The sequence below is a fragment of the Abramis brama genome (assembly GCF_963993115.1).
Source record: "Abramis brama genome assembly, chromosome: 13".
Taxonomy (NCBI): domain Eukaryota; kingdom Metazoa; phylum Chordata; class Actinopteri; order Cypriniformes; family Leuciscidae; genus Abramis; species Abramis brama.
In genome coordinates, this window is record NC_139975.1 from 11,100,767 (window position 1) to 11,122,643 (window position 21,877).

Genomic DNA, 21,877 nt, shown 5'->3' on the forward strand with positions numbered 1-21,877 from the left:
CTAAAGTCATTTAATTGTATACTCTCGTATATCCTCTTCAATCCAGATTGATATTATGTGAGGTTCATGATTGTATCATTATTTTTTTGACCACTTAAAACACACCTGTCATTATTTTACAATATTTTGAATGTTTGGATTAAATCATTGAATATATTAAAAGAAATTCTCCATATAGTATGTGTAATTCATCAACTAGGCATAGCATTTTAAGATACCTATTATGTTACAATTTAATTCAAACAGGATAGAGCCAAATTCATTATGGTTACATTTTACCCCCACGTTTTGAAATTTTGCATGTTTTCTTAGAGCTCCATTACATTCTGGCCCTGGCATAAGGTCTAAAGCTATTGAATATTTTCACCTTAAAGAAGATACAGTTCATGTACGTGGGGTAGTTGTCACAATAGGCAGCGTTTCCATTACAGATTTACGCAAAACTTTTGCGTTTTTTTTCTAAATGTCAACAAAAAACGAACCATTAACCAATGTTATGGGACTAAAACGTCATTTTTTCTTCTTGCAATAAGTCATTCCAATAATCATGGCGACGGATGTTGGTAGGTTTATGTATATCCCAGCCACTGCACTGGCCATTATTATTAATCGAAGGAGACGTATGTGTGTTATCCAAGCATTAATGGTAAGGAAAGACTTCTATACTTGGAGCGGCTGGTATTTCTTTGAGGTTTAGAATCCAGTATTCCTGTAATTATTTTGTCTTTTATGAATTTAATAAAGAACTCTGTCTCGTATTCTGTCCAAACATACCGTGTCATCTACGTCAGGTGACCTATAAATGCAAAAAAACTGTTTCCATTGAAGTTTTGCTTTTTCGAATTGCCTGAAAAACCACCTCAAGCGAGCGTAAAAACTTTTTTTGCGATAAATGGGAGTTTTTGCAAAATTGACGTGTTTCCACTGGGCGTATGCTTGAACAAAATTGTAAAACATTAAAAACACGTGACAACCTACACCCACCTGAGATTTGTTGTCATAAGAACAAGTTTAAATTTGACAATACGTGGCCTTAAAGTCACTATAATCAAAATGGACGTTTCTTATTTTTTATGGAATATTGCAGTAGCCTATTTATTATAAATGATTTATCCATGCACATCATTATTTTTATATTAAATTATGTCTATGTAATCATTAATCAAAAATAACTTCCCCGCTTTCTTGCAGCCACATCTCTTCTCTTCTCTTCTCTGATGACGTGTTTACTGGTGCGAGGGCGTGACAACCTGTCACTCACATGACATCACAGCAATAGCAAACGACAATGATAAAACAATCCATTAAATTTCCGATGGACAAAATCAAACATTGACCTCACTGATCTATATAACGTTAGAGAATCATTATACAGTTCAGTGATTGACCTACATTTTGTCTTGTTCGAGAAGCCGTTTCACTCGGAAATACGTCACAATAGGGAAGAAAATACTATCGCAACTTCCGTATTGACTTCAATGTATGTATTGCAAGTTTACCACAGTAAAAAAAAAAAAAATACGACTGGAAAGTTAATCTGAATGATAGGCCTATAATTCACAAATGATCATGTACTACTTTAGTTTTTTAACTAACGTTAAATGCTTGAAACTAACTCTGCTAGTCACGAAGAAAACAACATTTTAGTGACCTATTGACAAAGTCCTCCTAGTGAAGACTTCCCCGTGTGACAACTAGCCCCGCTTGTACACAACACTGACACGCTAATGTGAATGTTGCCGAACACAAACATTAACATAAAGGCCAGTTGCTTTTTGGTGGGATGGTAAGACTTGCTTGGCTCACCCTCAACAATGTTCCAGTGCAGCCTGCGGCTATCCAATGAGAGCCCAGCCCTCCTCCTCTGCTCTCCTCCTCTCCCGCCTCCTCCGCGCGCTCTCCTCTCATCTCTCCGGTCCGCGTGCAGCCAGTGACTGCTGCTGCTGTCTCGCGGCGTTTGGAGATCCTGCACGCGCGCTGTATGGATGCTGAATCTTCGGCGCTGCTGTAAACGCGACACGGAATCAACATGTCCAACCCTCCGCACGACCCGTTCTACTCGTCCCCTTTCGGACCGTTCTACCGGAGACATTCGCCGTACATGGTGCAGCCTGAGTACAGAATCTATGAGATGAACAAACGACTTCAGTCCAGGACAGAGGTGAGTTTGGCATCGCTCCACACGAGACAGTGACAGCTGTAGTTTGGGAAAAGTTATGCTGGCCAGTGCTTTTGCAAAATTATTCGCACTTTACCTGATTGCACAAAACTGAGCGTGAACTAAGTGTTGAAACTATAGCCTATGTTTTAGTTTGGCAACTGGTTGACTTTGTAATCACTGTAAGTTGCATGGCTGCACAAGTGTATTGTGCATTGTGATGATATTGCTCAGCCTCAGACCACTTGTATTCGGGATAGTGATTCCTCAAAATTCCAATGCACTTCCATGGAATTATTTCCAGCTTCGGGTGGAAAAAAGCGCATTTTAATATAAATTTTCAGAACATAATGCGCATTTAGGGACATATTTCAGACTTTCTGGTGAGCTTTTCTGAATTTACATAATTTAGGCGCTGCGTACAGAATCAACATCCACTTTGATCACTAATTAAAATCCACGTGGAGGCAGTAAGTTAATGAAGCGCACGAGCGCAGAGGAATGATGCTTTTCTATTAGAGCAACACAACTGTTTTAAATAAATATTTTTATTTAATTAATTTCTACTATAAAAACTATACAATTGTGGCTACTAATAACCTGACTATTAGTTTAAATGATAAAGGAAAAGGATTAAGTGTATACAAGATGCCAAAAGCACTTTATGAAAAAGCAGAACCGTTTGGCGTGCAAGAGAAAATGAATAGTCCCACAAACTTTGCCTCAAAAGTGATATCAGCACTGGAATGAAAAGCATTAGGCTATTTGATTTGAATATTTTGAATGCATTCAGAACTTAAATGTTTGCATGTTGTCATCCACACCTAACAGTTTATTTTAATAATTATTAATAATAATAAATATATTGTTGGGGAAAACTAAAAAATCATGGCAACATAATAGTCCATTTGAATTTATTGTTCACTAATTTAAAAATAAATGTCACATTCAGCCAATTAATTGTTGTCAAGGCAACTACAGATTTCTCATGCAGCACATTTTCAATTAACAACACAAAATATTTGAATCGTCATCACTGTATGCTTTTTATGACTCTTAACATCAAGGGAACTCTGCAATCTTTGCCTCTAAAGGAGAGATCAATTGAATTAGACGTAGGCATGTAAACCTAAATAACGGTGATAATGAACAAGCATTAAGATTATAGTATCACCACACACACAAAAATTAACAGTGATAAAAAAACAGCATAGCCTATAGTTAATACATTTAGCAAACAATAAAAATAAATCTATGACAGTAAACACATAATTTATTCATTCTGCAGTGCATGCTGGGAACTCGCATATATTGTTCGATATGAAGTTGTTTTTTCTGACAAACTCTGTTGGGACAACATTTTTTTTAACAACAGTTTAATGACAACAAAACATAGACTATATGCACTTATAACACTGCCAGCATTTTACCTCCTTTATTGTACTTTTAAAATAACAGTAAATAGCTGTAAATATTTGTGCTGTGACACAGGGACATGTCTGTAAAGCTGATCCCAATGGGAAATAGTTATGTTTTCTTCAAAGATCCGCTGGTTATAATGCAAGTCTTGTAACCTCTACCTCCATATTCCACTCAACTGTCAAAAAAAGAATATATCCAATTATAGCATTTATTGCTATCACAATCAGTCTTGCCCATTTGTGATGTCATAGACAGAATTACCTTAATTGTCCCATTGAAAAACAGCATTAAATATGGTAATGATGGCACTGGTGCCTATCGCTGTCGCAGTTCTGACACGTGCGCCTCTGCTCATGTGTTTGATGGAGGTGTTGTAACTTTAAGGAGACCTGGCCTGTATTGCAGAGATGCAATGGAACAACATCTTGAATAATGCATAAGCAACGGCCCAAACCCTGTAGACTTCCACTCTGAAACGGCACTTACAAAGAGCCTAATAAACATGTGCCAATATATCATTTTAATCTTCACAACCTCACTTTGGCATAAAAGGGCATTTGCTAAGATTAAATCTTTATGTGTGATCGATCTTGATAAGATATTTCATTGTGAGGGTAACAATGAGTTTAGTTGACAAATGTGATTTGTTTCTGGAAACTGTTGCAATCTATGCAGCTCTAAAGGGATAAAAAGAGAGAAGTACAATTAAGAAAAAGAAAAATCACTTATTTTTAAAGAGATTTGTTTAAATAATGTTAAAGTATCAAAGTATAATTTAATTTTGTGCAGATCGAGAACTTTTTTTCTCATCAAAGGGTTAATATTGGATAAGGTTTCTGAAATTAATAAACAGTGTTATTAAAATCAATAATTCACTCACTCAAATAACTGAATTGTATTGCATTGCACTTAAATAGACTTTGGATGAAATACTAGTCGGTTCATGCACACCACTTAGAGAGTACATCGTTCTTGACAAATTTGGAACAAACATTCTGATGTTTCGTTTGCTGTTTTATACCTGCAACATGTGAGTTTCATTGAGAATTCTGTTTAGGATGGAGGACTCAAATGAACAAATGTCTCTGCCCTGTGCACACAAATCCATCTGGCAGATGCTAGAAATGTTTGTAAAAGGTCTGATATCTTGTATCCTTCTTGCAAATTGTAGCTCGTATTGGTGCCTTGCCACAGCGGAATAATAGCACAACGCTATTGCTAATATCTTTGCAAACAATGAGCGCAATGTTTATTAGTCAAGCATGCTGATGTGCATTTGAAGCCAGTGTTATTTAGCACAGATTTTAGAAGGGAGAGTTCCCCCCACAGCCATCCATCATGTAGACATAGACATCCAGACTTTCTTAGTTTAAAAGCTCCAGGCAAACACTGAAACAACAGGGGGAGCGCAGCGCTGAAGTAGCCACTGTCAAACAAAGGTGTTTGCTAATCACTTGGCTCTATATTTCTCTGCATCAGTCATTTAATGACTGTCCAATAAAACTAACTAATCTATATATTAGCGCTTAACATGGGAATTAAGCTCCACGGTGCACATCACTTGACTGGAGTGAAAGTAGAATTGGACAAAAGCAGGAAAGAGCTCAGGAAAGCTAGACAAGAGGACTCAAGAGTCCCGACTCTTGACTTGAGAGTTCTCAGTACAGAAACTGGTGATTGATTGTATTTTATTGTCCAAAGACTAAAACTGTTCAGCCCATTTGCTGGCAGCAAACTAACTTCAGAGCAGAGCAGTTAGTGTTGCGTTTTAAAGAGCACCAGAGAGTTTGTCACGGAACGCTAGATAAATGGACTATAATGAATTAAAGGTGAAATTTGTAATATTTTTTTGAAATACTTTCTCCTAACCCAGCCTCACAGAGACAAGAAGTCATTTATTGGTTGATTCTGTAAACAATGTGATTTTCTGGTGCAATCAAAACATTGCTGTTTGTTTGAGCATCACAACTGAGCTCAATCGACAGCTTGAGTTTGGGGCAAGGCTATCTGTTATAAAATGGACGTTTTTAGGCTTTTAGCATGAATATATATATATATATATATATATATATATATATATATATATATATATGAAGAGTTCAGATGCAAAAGCCTCTAAGTGCCATCTGAAATTTTCTTCTAGAATGATCATTTTTATCAAGCTCGTATATTCAAATTCAGTAATTTCACTTAAATGAGTGAAATTACTGAATTTGAATATACAAGCTTGATAAAAATGATCATTCTAGAAGAAAATTTCAGATGGCACTTAGAGGCTTTTGCATCTGAACTCTTCATATATATATACAGTGAGGAAAATAAGTATTTGAACACCCTGCTATTTTGCAAGTTCTCCCACTTGGAAATCATGGAGGGGTCTGAAATTGTCATCGTAGGTGCATGTCCACTGTGAGAGACATAATAAAATAAAAAAAATCCAGAAATCACAATGTATGATTTTTTAACTATTTATTTGTATGATACAGCTGCAAATAAGTATTTGAACACCTGTCTATCAGCTAGAATTCTGACCCTCAAAGACCTGTTAATCTGCCTTTAAAATGTCCACCTCCACTCCATTTATTATCCTAAATTAGATGCACCTGTTTGAGGTCGTTGGCTGCATGAAGACACCTGTCCACCCCATACAATCAGTAAGAATCCAACTACTAACATGGCCAAGACCAAAGAGCTGTCCAAAGACACTAGAGACAAAATTGTACACCTCCACAAGGCTGGAAAGGGCTACGGGGAAATTGCCAAGCAGCTTGGTGAAAAAAGGTCCACTGTTGGAGCAATCATTAGAAAATGGAAGAAGCTAAATATGACTGTCAATCTCCCTCGGACTGGGGCACCATGCAAGATCTCACCTCGTGGGGTCTCAATGATCCTAAGAAAGGTGAGAAATCAGCCCAGAACTACACGGGAGGAGCTGGTCAATGACCTGAAAAGAGCTGGGACCACCGTTTCCAAGGTTACTGTTGGTAATACACTAAGACGTCATGGTTTGAAATCATGCATGGCACGGAAGGTTCCCCTGCTTAAACCAGCACATGTCAAGGCCCGTCTTAAGTTTGCCAATGACCATTTGGATGATCCAGAGGAGTCATGGGAGAAAGTCATGTGGTCAGATGAGACCAAAATAGAACTTTTTGGTCATAATTCCACTAAACGTGTTTGGAGGAAGAAGAATGATGAGTACCATCCCAAGAACACCATCCCTACTGTGAAGCATGGGGGTGGTAGCATCATGCTTTGGGGGTGTTTTTCTGCACATGGGACAGGGCGACTGCACTGTATTAAGGAGAGGATGACCGGGGCCATGTATTGCGAGATTTTGGGGAACAACCTCCTTCCCTCAGTTAGAGCATTGAAGATGGGTCGAGGCTGGGTCTTCCAACATGACAATGACCCGAAGCACACAGCCAGGATAACCAAGGAGTGGCTCTGTAAGAAGCATATCAAGGTTCTGGCGTGGCTTAGCCAGTCTCCAGACCTAAACCCAATAGAGAATCTTTGGAGGGAGCTCAAACTCTGTGTTTCTCAGCGACAGCCCAGAAACCTGACTGATCTAGAGAAGATCTGTGTGGAGGAGTGGGCCAAAATCCCTCCTGCAGTGTGTGCAAACCTGGTGAAAAACTACAGGAAACGTTTGCCCTCCTTAATTGCAAACAAAGGCTACTGTACCAAATATTAACATTGATTTTCTCAGGTGTTCAAATACTTATTTGCAGCTGTATCATACAAATAAATAGTTAAAAAATCATACATTGTGATTTCTCGATTTTTTTTTTTTTGATTATGTCTCTCACAGTGGACATGCACCTACGATGACAATTTCAGACCCCTCCATGATTTCTAAGTGGGAGAACTTGCAAAATAGCAGGGTGTTCAAATACTTATTTTCCTCACTGTATACACACAATCTGCATTTAGAAGAAATATGCATTCAATATTTACTATCTCTTGCTGCATTCAAAATCGCATACTTAATGACAAAATCAAAACTTACTTCTGATTCACCAGTTTGTTTACGTAATCACGCAACTATGATGAAAACACCCAATAATGATGCAGATGTTAAATGTCTAAATCAAATGAACGAGTCATAATCAACTCACCTTTTTACATAAACCATGAGAAACCATAAAAAAGCCATTCAAGTCAAGAACTACTGCCATCAGATCACTGTTATATTTCCAATACTTTTTTTTGTTATACTTTATGCTTTTCAGCAAAAGACACCAGAAACATACTACCTCAGCAGACAGTCCTTAGCATGTCAGAGATGTCCGAAAGACTGTTCTCAGTTCAGTCTGAGCACTCTTGGAGTGCTGGATTGAGATGGCAAAAATGGGCATCATTCATAGGATCATATTCTCCTGGATATCAGCTCATTTTGAGTAGGAGTGACTGTCAGGCACATCCAAAAGTGAGTTTTGATTGAGTAACTTGTAGATCTGTGCAGACTCGAGTTGCAAACTGTTTCAGACAGTTCAGTCCAATTTGGTCAATTGGCTCTTCCAGTTCACTAATAAGAACCAGTTCAAAAGAATGATTCAGGACATCACTATTGCAAATATGGCCGACGAATGAACTGACTTTCCTTGAAATGGACTTGTATAGACTTTATCTTAGTTACCATACTTTTTTGCTGAAAAAATTAATCATGGCTGACTGATCTGAACAATATTATAATATACAATAGCATGCTTTTGCATTATGCTGCATCCACGCCGTTAGGTTCATTTTGACTGCTGTATCAGCCTGCACTGCATAAACAAAAAAATGTGTGCTCTTTTAACAGAAGCCATATAGAGTTTGCCTGTTTGCCTTGAGGCATGCATCCTGAAAGAGCATCAAACATGTTTGCTGCCGTTTAAAAGGTTTGCTGGATAACCTGCCACATAAGCATATGCAAACAAGCATGCTGGTTAACATTCAGAGGAGGAGTTTTGTCGACCTCCGCTGGTATGAGATCATTAGCATAATGCGTCTTAATATTCACAATCTCTGAGAGAGTGAAAAAAAGAAGAGGTCGCCAGTAAGAAAACAAATGAAAGACTAGCTGTATTAATATGTCTAATGCTTTTGGAATGGGATGCATTTATGCAAAGGAGCGGTGCGAGTTCACAGCGGGGTTTCGTTTTGATCTGAGGGCGATCGATAATGCATTTCACTGTGGAGAAACTCAGTATCAAAGTCCTCGAGGTAAACCAATCATCGCAGATCTTCCACAGTCCCATTAGAGCTTAAAATGGCACCAAATGGCAGATCAGTCTAATCATGTCCATCATCATTTATATTACATGCTGCTTAATTGATTTTGTAGAAAGCAGGTGATGGATAATGATTGAGTTTCAAGAGCACATGAAAAGTCTAGCATCAATTGACGTGCCCAGATGTATGAGTTTTGTTAAGCAGTCAGCCATATAGGACTGAGATCTATCTAATTATTTTAATATCAGTGATACTATCAGATTAATACACATGTATCATCTGCATTTTGGTTTTTGTAGTAGCAGTGGACTTAAACTTTTTTTGCACTCACTATGGGACGAATATAACGCACAACTCTCTTATCAATTGGCTGCATTATGCAAAAACAGGTTATGGGGTCCTGGCTGATATGTGACATATTACATTGAAAACAAAACAGAAGTAAAACATGGATTCTCTGGAACAATAAGGTTGCGTTCAAACTGGCAGGATACTAGGACAATAGTCCCACCTTTTTCCTGCGGCTTTCCCAAAGTTCCTTCCAGGCTACACTGTTGCGCTGATAACAGATAAAGAGGGATCGCCCATTTTTACCAACTTCCTGTTTTTAGACTTTTTCTGTACAGATCATATTTTTGATTCCTTTTGTCCAGCCCTGAGTGATGATGTTTTTGAGGAGCCACAAATGTGTTATCATTGATAAAACGGTGAACACAAATAAAACAGTTCTCTGCTGTCAACGTTCTGCATGTGTTGGTTTTTACCGCACTTCATCAATATTCGGATGGGTTGTGAACCTTCATGCATCTTTATGCATTTGACCATGTTTTATACCATTATTCTACCATGCTACCATTCAAGACATTTTTATGTTTTTGAGTCCAAGGCTGCATTTGTTTGATTAACAAATACAGTAAAAAGAGCAACATTGTGAAATATTAATACAATTTAAAAATAACTTCTATTTTAATATTTATTTAATGCAATTTATTCCTTTGATGTCAAAGCTGAGTTTTCAGCCTCATTACTCCAGGCTTCAGTGTCACATGATCCAGAAACCATTCTAATATGCTGATTTGGGCTCAAGAAACATTTATTATTATTATCAACGTTGAAAACAGTTGTGCTGCTTAATATTTTTGTGGGAACTGTGATTCTTTGATGAATAGAGTGCAAAAGAACAGCACTTTTTTATATATATATACATGTTATTTTTTATCAGTTTAATGCATCCTTGCTTAATAAATATATTAATTTCTTTTGTCTTTTTTTAAAAGCCTAACTGACCCCAAACTTTAGAACGGATTGAACAAACAAACACAAATACATGTCGGCACAGTTGTGGAGTTGTTTTCAGTGCTGTGTGTCATTGAGGGTGAGGACTTTCTGAAGGATGTTAGTTCACTTTCCCGTGCCTTTATTGCATTTGCATAATTCAGATCATGTGCACTTAACCTTATACTCAAATATTGTCGACATTCTGTTGTTCTTAAAACAGCAGAACAAGGACAAGCAGACGAGAACAGCTCGCTAAAATAATACCCATAAACGTTGTTTATGCTGTCTTTGTTTACTAAAATGAGGTATCATGAATTGATGCATGAATTGTTTACGTGCTTACTGCCATTTCTACTGCGGTTTTGGCTTGTTTACATAGTTAGTATTCCCTGAGATCTGTCGGTGGCTGTCACTGATGTAGGTGGAAGAAGTTCAACAGCAGTTGTACAAACCCTGCACATGACTGCCCACACACAGCTCTGTTCAGCTCATCAAAGACCTTGTGTACATTTCATGAGTCCTGAAAGGTGAGTCTAAATGGAGTCTGCCTGGCTAAGGACTTTTTAAATGTCAGTTTGCAGATGTGGATATATAAGGGCAATTTACACCAATTCCCACGTTGTGTGAGCGATTAGGTTGCCTTCAGCATTGTACCATTCAAAACAGAAATGTTGATACTTATCGTAGTACTATTAATGCTGTAACACACTGCCACTAAATAAAACTGTAATTCATTCTAAAACAGACTAATAGATTTAGGTGGTTAGGAAACACAACTGTCTTGTTCAAACGTTCACAACAAACCCCAAAAGGGTGAACACACTGATCCAGCACAACCCAACAACCGTTGGAAGCTGGTGTTTGCTAAGCTATACATTTAAATTCAGATAGAATAGAAGAATAGAATATTGAATTTGAATGATTCCGATTCTTATAGATTCCTAATTTCGATTCCAATAAGGTAGAAAACAAACAAACTTAGTTATAATTCACATTTATTCTAAATTTTATTGCAAAACATTTCATATAGCTGAATACCAAAAATCAACAGGCTAAAGAATACTTACACAAGGAACTTTTGCCTATGGTTTAAAAATACCATAGCTAAAACAACTAGCCTAACTAATTTAAATTTCAAGCATTATTAAAAACAAGTAAACACTTAATAATTAAAAAAAGCACAAATAAACAAATTAGCAACCAAAAAAAAAAAAAAATACAACTGAACAAAGATACTATTGAAAAAACTATTTAAACTATTTACTATTGTTTTTTAGGTAATTAGGTACAGAAACTGTAATCAAATGTAAAATAAAACTGCACTTTATAAATAAAATGTACATTACAAAGATGGTTACAAAAGTTATGCTGGCAAGAGAGAGTGAATTAACGTTATTATAGAGACGGCAGCAGAAATAATAGGCTGTTGTCAGTTTAAGAGCTGCACGGATCACATGCGTTTTCTTTCACAACGGTTTACGTTCACTTTAGACATAACCGACTGTTTACAAGGATATTTTGACATATTTTTGTGTGTGTATTTGTCCGTTCAAGTGCAAATAGAAATTTTAATTATCCGATTTCTGACCAAATTCCAGAATTTGAATCGATTTTTGATACCCAACCGGTTATTATTCTAAATGAAATCTATATTACAAGGAAAATATTTTCATAATATAAAACTAAAATCAAAATTATAAATGAATTAAAAAAATATTATAAATAAATACTAACAAAAACAACATAGAATTACAGGAAAATTACTAAGGTTTTTGTATTTTCAGTTAATTGATATCCTAAGCCTGACTGTTGTCATGCAATCTATTTTTGATGCTGATCGTCATCTACTGTAAAACAAACAACCACAGTTAGTGCAGGTACACAGCAGGTAAATCTGAAAACAGTGACACCTCAATAATAAACCAGCATGCAGGAAATCACAAATAATTTATGAGTTTAAAATAAATAATTGAATCTCACTTTGTTGCAAACAGTCTCAAACAAAAGTCATGAAGATTAAGCTTACAAATGTTTAGCAAATCTAGCAAAAACATTTTTATCCAATGTGACTTACATTGCATTTGTTTGAATGAAATAAATATGTGCAGCATTAAAACTGAAATGAAAGTCATTTTGAAACTTGAGGAAACTTTTCAAAAATTCAGATCAAAATGAAAATAAAAACTAGTATGTTGTTTTAAGTTGACATTTTTGACCTTGACCATCTTCTTTGAAAATGTAAAAATGCAGAAAGTTTTTGTGATGGCTAGGTTTAGAGCAGGGGTCGGGTCCTGGAGGGCCACTGTCCCCAAAAAAACGTGTGTGTGTAAAAAGTTCAGTTAGTTGTTGTGTCTACAGTAGCTATGTGTTGTAAAAAGCACCTGCTATTGTTATTTACCAAGGATATGGGACGTTGTTGTTTCTCTAAGCTCTTGGATCTACCATAAATCTTGAGTTGCTTGGCCCCTGCGGAACAGTGACTGGGTCGAGAGCCACCATTGGCACATTGATGAATCCCTTTAGACATTCCAATCAATACGGCTTTATCTTCAGGCAGCCCGTGCAGACGCCCATGTTAGTTCACCTGAGGTCCTGAAGGACTGATCTGTGCGCAGTACATCAAAGCTCACTATCAGCTATAGCATGCTAGACAGCTACAATCTGCACTGGAGGCAGGAACCTCTCATTTTCCATGTCAGCTACAGATTACTGATCTATAGCCGACTCTCTCTCTTGGCTGCAGTGTTATATGTCATCTTTATCAAACATGATCTATGTCTCTGAAATGCAGCAGCTTTGGTTTATTCCATCAGTCAGTCAAGAGCAAAAAAGAAATACAAGAACAGCACAGCAGGGGGGCACAGATATATCACTATAAATGCAAATCACATCGCTAGGGAACTTTTGTACAGTATAAGAAATGATCCTATTCAACTGTTAAAAATCCAGTCCTTCCTTTCCAACTTTGGCACATCACGCACCTGTACGCAAGTTTACGGATACTGTTTGCAAGGGCTGCTGAGGCATTAAATAGGGTTAATTAGTGCAAATGGGCAATCAGATTTCCCATCGATTGTGACAGTACAGATTGCCTTCCAGATAAATGAAATCCTATAACTCTGAGTCCTGGTGCAGATACTGATAATGCTGTTAGCGGCCATTAATGCTCTTCCGTAATTAGCTTATATCAAAGTAATTAAAACAATGACAGTGTAAAGTAATTATGTTACATGCTAACTCAATATTTCGTCCATGTTATCTCAACCTATATGCTCGATATCTTGTTTTCTCAGCATAATGGAAGACCCTTTCACCATCATGTGGGTCATTGTCTTCATTATGTACTGAAGTGATTTCACGGAATGTCTTTGTTGATTGTGATTTACAAGACTAAAATAGGGATAAAAATATAATAGATTATGTAATCATGAGATATTTATTGTAAATATATATATTAACATATAGGGCCCTATCTTGCACCCAGCGCAATTGACTTTGTACACCGACGCATGTTTCATTCCTATTTTGCACCCGCGCAAAGCGCGCTTTTCCCTCCACAAAAGCACGTCGCTAAACTAGGGAATGAAATTGCGCTCCCTGGGCGGTTCAGCGCAAAAAAGGAGGCGTGTCCCGGCGCAAACAATCCCTGGTGCTATTTTACTGTTCCATAAAACAATTGCGCCACTGGCCAGAAAAAACCTAGTCTAAAGTCAGTGGCGCGTCGCGCGTTGTTCATTATGCTATTTTAAGGGCGCATGCTTGACCATAATGTATAGCGTGCACAACGCGCATACACTTTGATTCTCTAATCTACACAGAAGCAGCAGTTTTCATTTTTGCAAATCATATTATTACAAACGATAGATAGATAGATAGATAGATAGATAGATAGATAGATAGATAGCCCACAAAGTTACTTGCGCTTTGCGCTTTGACACTTGCGTTTCAGATCGTTAAAATAGGGCCCATAATATTCATTTATGCGTTTTATTATATTCTGACCCTTTAAACACTTTAAAAAGCTGCTATAAAAATATAAAAATAAAAATTATTATTTTTATTAATGACATTGAAAATCAGTTTCTTAAAATTTAATGTGGTCACCCATTTGCAGTTTTAAAATTTAAAATAACTGTTTTCTATTTTAATATATTTTAAAATGTAATTTATTCCTGTGATGACACAGCTGAATTTTCTTCAGTGTCACGTGATTCTATAGAAATCATTCTAAAATGCTCATTTGGTACTCAAGAAACATTTATTACTATTATCAATGTTGAAAATAGTTGTAGAAACTGATACATTAATTCAGGATCACTTTTGATAAATTTTGTGTCCTTGTTGAATAAAAATATGAATTATTGACTGACCACAAATTTTTGAACAATAGTATATATAGTGACCATAACCAAAAAAAAGGTCCATGGACTAAAAAGGCTACTTAAACTATTACTTCATCAGTGTTATGCACTAGGACGTAACCTGAGGTCAAAGGTCATTGGTGGTGACTGTACAGCATTGATGGATGCCCCTGCGGGCCATTGACCTCAGCACCAGGAAGATGTTGAAGTGGAGGAGATCAATGAACACTCAAAGAGAGCAGTCAACACCTGCTGATACAAACACGGTTTGATAAACTCCGCTCAAGAGCATCCATCAATGAGCTGCAAAGAGATATTGAACTGCAGAGAGCTCAGGGAGTCGTGGGATTTCAATCACAACTACATGATTGTCATGCAATATGGCTAAAAAGGAGATGAGACTCACTGACTAAAGATAGAAAGAAAGAGACAAGAGACAGTGATTTGTAGGGCTGACTTACGATTAATAACGATTAATCGATTTTAATCAAACTTAATTTTGATCAAAATCGATACTTAAATCCCAAGATTGATTTCTTAGTCTATGCTGTTTTCAGTTGATGTGTGAACAAAACTTCAGTAAACATTTGTAGCATGCTTCCCATCTAATAATCACAATAAGCTTTGTGCTTTGTTATATTTTTGCTTTGTGCTTTGTTATATATATGAAACAGTCTCAGCTTTCAAATTCTTTCAATTTTACCTTAAAATTCAAACAATAAATCTTTAATGTGGCATGACAGATCGCTGTAGTGCCTCATGGTGCGTCCCAATTCGCATAATATCCGTCCTAAATAGAATTCGAAAATAGAATTAGTACATCCCAAATCGTAGTAGCCTATGTTGAATTGAGTGTTCCAAAGATATCCGGATGGTCTACTATTTCCGGTCAGAATCCGAAGTGCAGATCGATGCGCACTCTAACGGCTAATATTGCTCACAACCCATCGTGCGTTGGACGAGGATTCGGTTAGAACTACAAACACGAGTGAAAAGTGTTGTTAAACTACAGACATGGAGGACGCGCGAGTCCGGCGGTTATGTAGAGAGGTTTAGATCTTTTGCTGTCTATGGTTTAGATAAAGGGGGTTGAGTGATTATTATCAGTATCTAACCTGACGAAAATGTATTTATTCAATGTTGTCTACATTATATTGCATCTGCAGCAGCATTGTGAACTTTTGTAAAAATATGTTTAGCCATTAACTTTTAAATGCATCATTATATTCAAATTGCAAACACATGAGGAGAGTCTCTGCATGAAAGACCCACGACTGGCAGATGAACATGCTACTACATTTCTCTTCGAAACGGTAGGAAATTAAATTAGATTGAATGGAGGATTTTAACTGTGACCAAATGATTGACAGGGCAGTTTACGTGACAGGATGCACGCGACAGATCTGTCCGTTAAGATGACGAAGTAGTATGTCCCAAAGCTTGCCTACTCTTTTGCTACACACTCAAAAGTATGTACTTTTTCTTCACAAAAAGAGTACATACTTTTAGGGCGTAGTATAAGTAGGTGAATTGGGATCACCTCTTCTTTGTTACTTAGTTATAGCACGAAATAAACTTGAATGAACATCAGAAGCTATGTTGAAAGAAACAATACAACTTATTGAAATGTCTTATGTAATCGCTTAATCAGTGTTTTGCAGAAAGACGTCAATAAAACAGCTTGTAAACAATGTCACGTAATGTTACATTTACCTCAGAAAAGCCATTCAATTACCATAGCTTATTAGTCAGCTCGAAAAAAATAACTCTAGAGAGGAGAATTTTGAATAAATATATCCATTAGATTCCATATTCATTATATTCTTGAGTAACATGTCTCATTTATTGAATGTTTGAATACATTTATAATGAAAAGCTTTTAATTAAAGTTATGGCAGCCATCATTAAATTATTTTTATTTATATTGCAACAACAAATTGGAGAACCATTAAAATGTTAGTGTACAACATAACATTTGAGTGTTATTATATCTAAAAATAAAGAGAAAATAAATTTGAACTGGTTAATTTTAACCTTTAATATTTTAGTAATGTACCAAATGACTAAATGCAAAATAGTTTATGGATCCGTTTGTGGATCAGAATCTAACTGATTCATGAAATCTGTCAATACGCAGGCCTGGTGATTAAAGAAAAGGAAGGTTGTTTTAACCTCAAAGATTTGCCAATCCACAAGAGACCAAGATGGGGAAATAAGCTAAAAATGAAGAAAACATGACTATCTGATGAAGTCATGCATCCTGCTGAGTGTGACTACAGGTTTATTCACACACATACACATGAAAACACACATACACAAGTAGAAAGCAAGGAAAAGAGTGTTAGCCAAAACTGTGTGTGTGTCATGGGTGATAGTGCTGTGCTAATAACCAGCTGTGTTGGACAACATCAGCCTCCTGCCTTATTGAATGGAAAAAGGTGTCAAAACTGATCATTCACTTACAAGTGACTAAGACAGCAGATCGTAATAGGACACTGACTCACTCCCAAAACACAGAGCAGACGAGAACGCTTTCTCAGCGCTGGAAAACAGCGCTCCTCGAATACAAGACTCGGGAGTAAAGGTCTCCAGGGTCGGCCACTGTGGAATGTGACGCTGCCTGAAGTCGACAGCCCTAATTGTAAACATCTGAGAGGGCTTGTGATCTGTCACCAGGCAACATTGGCTAGATGGCAACGTTGGCCTAAACGACGTCTGTTAGAATCAGAGCTCTGTCAATCACAGGACGCCGTGGAGTCTAATTTTACATACGCTGAGCTAGCGTGCCCATCTGATGGAGTGGCCTTAATTTAATTCAAGTGAATTAGTAAATATTTCCATTAGCAGTGGATTTTGAGTTTCTAGGTGCCCTGGATGTACATTATTTGTAATGAATTTGGTTGTTGTCGACTTTTATTAACAGTGCACAGGTGCCCTCTACATAACCAGTCTTTAATTAAGGAAAAATCTTGCATTTAGAAGCTCTGGGCTCATGTAATTGGAATGCTAGATCGCATAATGGATGCAAAATGAGCTTTTAAAGGGGTCATGAACTGCATTTTTTTATAATAAGGTCCACTTAGTTATGATGTTATCAAGATTTTTACATTAAAAAACATCCTTGTTTAGAAGTACTGTAATAAGCTATTTTCTATCCTGGTTTGACCGTCTTTTTCGAACACTTCGTTTTGATTCGCATTCAAAACTTGGAAGTAAACTCCCGCTGCTATGATTGGGTAACAGTTTTACATATTAAAATAATTTTGTCGTTGTAACATTGTTTTGAAAACTTTCGACGTTGAAAAATATCTTGCAACATAGTTGAAACATTTGCCTACAAAGTGCTACATTTATGCTTATATACTTTATCAATCTTGGTTGTGGCAAATAAAGTTTAAGCACTTTTTGAGTTACCACAGTTATAGCTGACAAATGATAACTTGTGATAACTTCATGTGAATGAAATTAGGAATGAATGTGCCACTGTTTGTCACACTGTCATTCTTATAGGCTATTCATAGTTCATACTATTCAATAAAGTGAAAAACGTATACGTTGTGTTTTAAATAAAATGAAACGTGTTGTAATGCCTTACTGATGACAAAACAGATGTCACTCACTGAAGCTTTTATTCAGGATTAAATGGCTTAGATCAAAACAATAACAAAAGCAGTGTTCTCTACATGCTTTATTGTCATTAACCACATAAATGCTGAAGAAAAGGAAAGAACAGTAAATTACAACTATTCACAGTATGACTGCGGTGCTACAGTATAACTACTCTTGTAATCCTCAGACACATCTCTATCGTATTGTTGCTGGAGTAATCCTGTGTTTGTGTCTGTCTTGTATTTACTACATGACATACGCAAATCGGTGGGTGGGGCTAAAGAGGAAATGATGTATAAGTAGACTTTGATCTTCTGCAAAGGCGGTCTTTCGTCACACTATGACGTAATAATGTGACAAAATCCGAAACAAGTCGTTTCAATAAAAGCTGTTTTTGGAAAAACAAGGAAGTTTTGAGTTCTGAAACTCAAAACAAAACAATGACCTCTTATATGTCAAAAGATCACGGAACATTTGATTTCTCAAATTATGACCCGTTTAAGAGAAAGAAGACGACATCAGGGATGGTAGGTTCCACTGAACTGATGCTCTCGTGGTCACATGAAAATTAAGCATATGTCAGTTTTGCTTGAAATCAATTGTTTTATTTGTGATATTGCAGTGAAACATGCCAAATTGTGTGGTCATAATTTTTCCTACAAAGAAATTATGAACGCATGCAAAAACAAGATAAATATCCGTAACTGATTATGTTGTCAGTGTATGTTTTTTTTTCCTGTGAGCCTTTTTAAAGGAACACTCCACCGTTTTTTCATATTAAACTATGTTATTCCCTTAACTAAGACGAGTTGATGCATACCTCTCTCGTCTCAGTGCGTGCACTCAATCGCTCTGGTGCGCGGCGACACTTTGATAGCACTTAGCTTAGCCCAGTTCATTCATTAGGATCCAAACCGAGATGAAGTTAGAAGCGACCAAACACCTCCACGTTTTCTGCACGCACTGAGACGAGAGAGGTATGTATCAACTCGTCTTAGTTAAGGGAATAACATAGTTTAATATAAAAAAACGGTGGAGTGTTCCTTTAAATAGTCAAATAAAACCTGTAGCTGTTGTTTGCCTTTTTTGACAAATAATTTTATCTGATAAATACCTTAACCAAGTTTAGTGTTTTGTTCCCCTCTCACATTTAAAATATATATTATTTTTTAAAATAAATATTTTCCTCATATTTTTATGGTTTAATTGAAAAAATCTTACTGACCCCAAACTTTTGAATGCTAGTGTGTATAAAATCCCAAAACAAGTGGAACTATACACAAAACATTAAAATTTTTCCTCCTTTTAAATAGACTTCTAAGACTGACAAAGCATATCACACCATATAATTAACTCCCATTAATTAACCGTGACTCTCCTTCTTCCCCAGGAGAGTGATAGTCTGTGGTGGGATGCGTTTGCTACAGAGTTCTTTGAGGAGGATGCTACATTGACCCTCTCCTTCTGTTTGGAGGATGGACCAAAAAGATACAGTAAGATTTAAGCCTTTTTCTTGTGCCATGTTGTCTTGTCTGCAATTGTGCTTGAACTGGTGCCAGTTAAAAAACAAGTAAGAGAGTACATTATTGTGCTATTGGGCCCTATTTTAACGATCTAAGCGCATGGTCTAAAGCACAGGGCGCAAGTTCACTTAGGGCGTGTACGAATCCACTTTTGCTAGTTTAACGATGGGAAAAATGGTCAGTCTATTTCTGTTGCCTCAAAATAGCAACGTGACAACAATGCGCCAGAACACACCTCGTTTTCAGAGCAGCACGCCTATGGGCGCAAATGCATTTGCTATTTAAACAACTTGGCGCAGGACGTGAAAATGATAACTGCGTCGGACTGAAACTAGCAAAAAACACTTGCGTCACGCTTGGCACTGCATTGTGCCGGGTGTTAGATAGGGCCCATTGTGTCTGGAGTCTGAAAATGTTGGAAGATACCAATCTTATAAAAATCAGTAGAGAACTTTGATTCGACTAAACCCGCCAATTCCAGATTTTATTGACTTTTATTGCTCTTCCAGGGAACAAGTTTTCAGAAACTGCCCCTAAATGTCACATGAAAACAACACGGGTGTTAATCGCATTCCTTGTCATATTGAGAACTACAGTATACTAAGTGTTGTAATTGGTAAACTGACTAATTATTTTATCTGCAGGTCTGCTAGAATTTGCCACTTTAAAAACCATTAGAGAGTTATTGTTTCAGTGAGCTCCCTAATGTAGTTTTGGCTGTATTTGCTAAAGCTCTGCTAGTCTGTCCATTTTTATTTTTTGGTGGTGGTGGTCTTTTTTTCTCTTCTGCGCACTTTGCCTATCTTTCTCTCTCTCTCTCTCTCTCACTCTCTCTCTCACTCTCTCTCTCACTCTCTCTCTCTCTCTCTCTCTCTCTCTCTCTCTCTCTCTCTTTCTCTATCTATCTATCTATCTATCTATCTCTGATGATTTGAGCTGCGTTGTCTGTCCTTATTGAGTTCTCTGCTTTTGGTTAGTCATGCAGAACACTCTGCCTGTTGCAAAGAACGAGAGAGTCAAACATTGACTGAAGCCCCCTCCCTTCCCAGGGTTCTTTACAGCTTCAGCTTTAGCCTATTTTCAAGACATGGCAGAATATGTTTCTTCATTTTGTGCAGTTTGAAGTCTTATAATTGAACAAAGACGTAAAATTCAAACACTAAAATTTTTAATTTGTCATTTAAGATGTATTTTCGCCAATATAGTTTCATAGGTTTTTTTTTCATGTTAAGTCTACATTTCAGAAAGTAATATTTTGTAATCTTCATATATAGTGTTTAAAAGTGGAAAGACCAAAATCTTGCATAGGCTCCAGAGGCCTATAGGGAACCAATCCCCCATATCGATTGAAGGGGGAGTTCAGTCCGTCTCTTGTGACAGCTCATCTTTAGTCTTCAGAAATGACTCCTCTTAGTTTCAGCCACAAACATACACCCTCACTCCATCACTGTCACACACACACACACATACACACAAGCACTGCATACTACATTTGCTCGGGTCCTTTATACATTTCTCGATCCTCACTCCACCAAGGATCATTAAGGATTTTCTGCTTCAGTATAGCCTCACATCAGTATGCTTGTTTATCCTTGCTTGTTTTTGCATGACATGTTTACAGTAATCACTGTTCAGGTTTTATTGAGTAACTCATTCCTCTGCTTTACATTGCAAGATATCAGATCAAAGATAATCTAATCCAATTTTTGTTCACCATGTCCTGATTTAATGTATTTACCTGTTTATGAATTATTTATTCGAAATAAGGTCATATCGTACGCTTCCAGTGTCTCATTTTTAATGCACTCTCTGGAATACTTGATTCTGTGGTCAGATGTTTTACTAACCTGTATAATTGATTTGGTGTCCTTGGTAACCTTAGCGGAAGCTTTAAGATAATCTACAAGTAAACTAATAAAATTATTTAATCTTAAATCAATATACACATTTATTTATTTATTTGGTAAGTAGCTGAATAAACAGGATAATGTACAGTCTGTAGCAAGTCATTATTGTAAATAGGTAATAACAAGGACTCTGATTAAACATGTTTTGTTCTTTTAACCTTAGATCTAAATTGAATGTCATACAGAAATAATTAATATTTTATGTTATTAAAATAAATATGAATAATCTCAATAATATCTTTGTTTTAATGTATCTTTGTTGAATAAATGTAATTAAAGGCTTAACATTAATATGATGGTTATAAAAAATTCCATATAGTTATATATATTCAGAACTGAGAAATGTCCTCAAACCATCTCCAAACATTTCAAAATATCCCTTACAAGCAGAAAAACAAG

The 21,877-nt window shown here is 36.6% G+C and overlaps 1 protein-coding gene across 2 annotated transcripts in view; it reads left to right on the top strand.

Moving 5' to 3' along the window:
- The first annotated feature begins 1,914 nt into the window (after positions 1-1,914).
- The window catches only part of ldb2a (LIM domain binding 2a), a 59,541-nt gene continuing 39,578 nt past the window's right edge, over positions 1,915-21,877 (top strand). For both annotated transcript variants that reach the window (XM_084132298.1, XM_084132299.1), the window contains exons 1-2: positions 1,915-2,161; positions 19,439-19,541. In XM_084132298.1, coding sequence (XP_083988424.1) covers positions 2,030-2,161; positions 19,439-19,541 — 235 coding nt within the window. In that variant the 5' untranslated portion in view covers positions 1,915-2,029. The remainder of the gene's footprint in view (positions 2,162-19,438; positions 19,542-21,877) is intronic.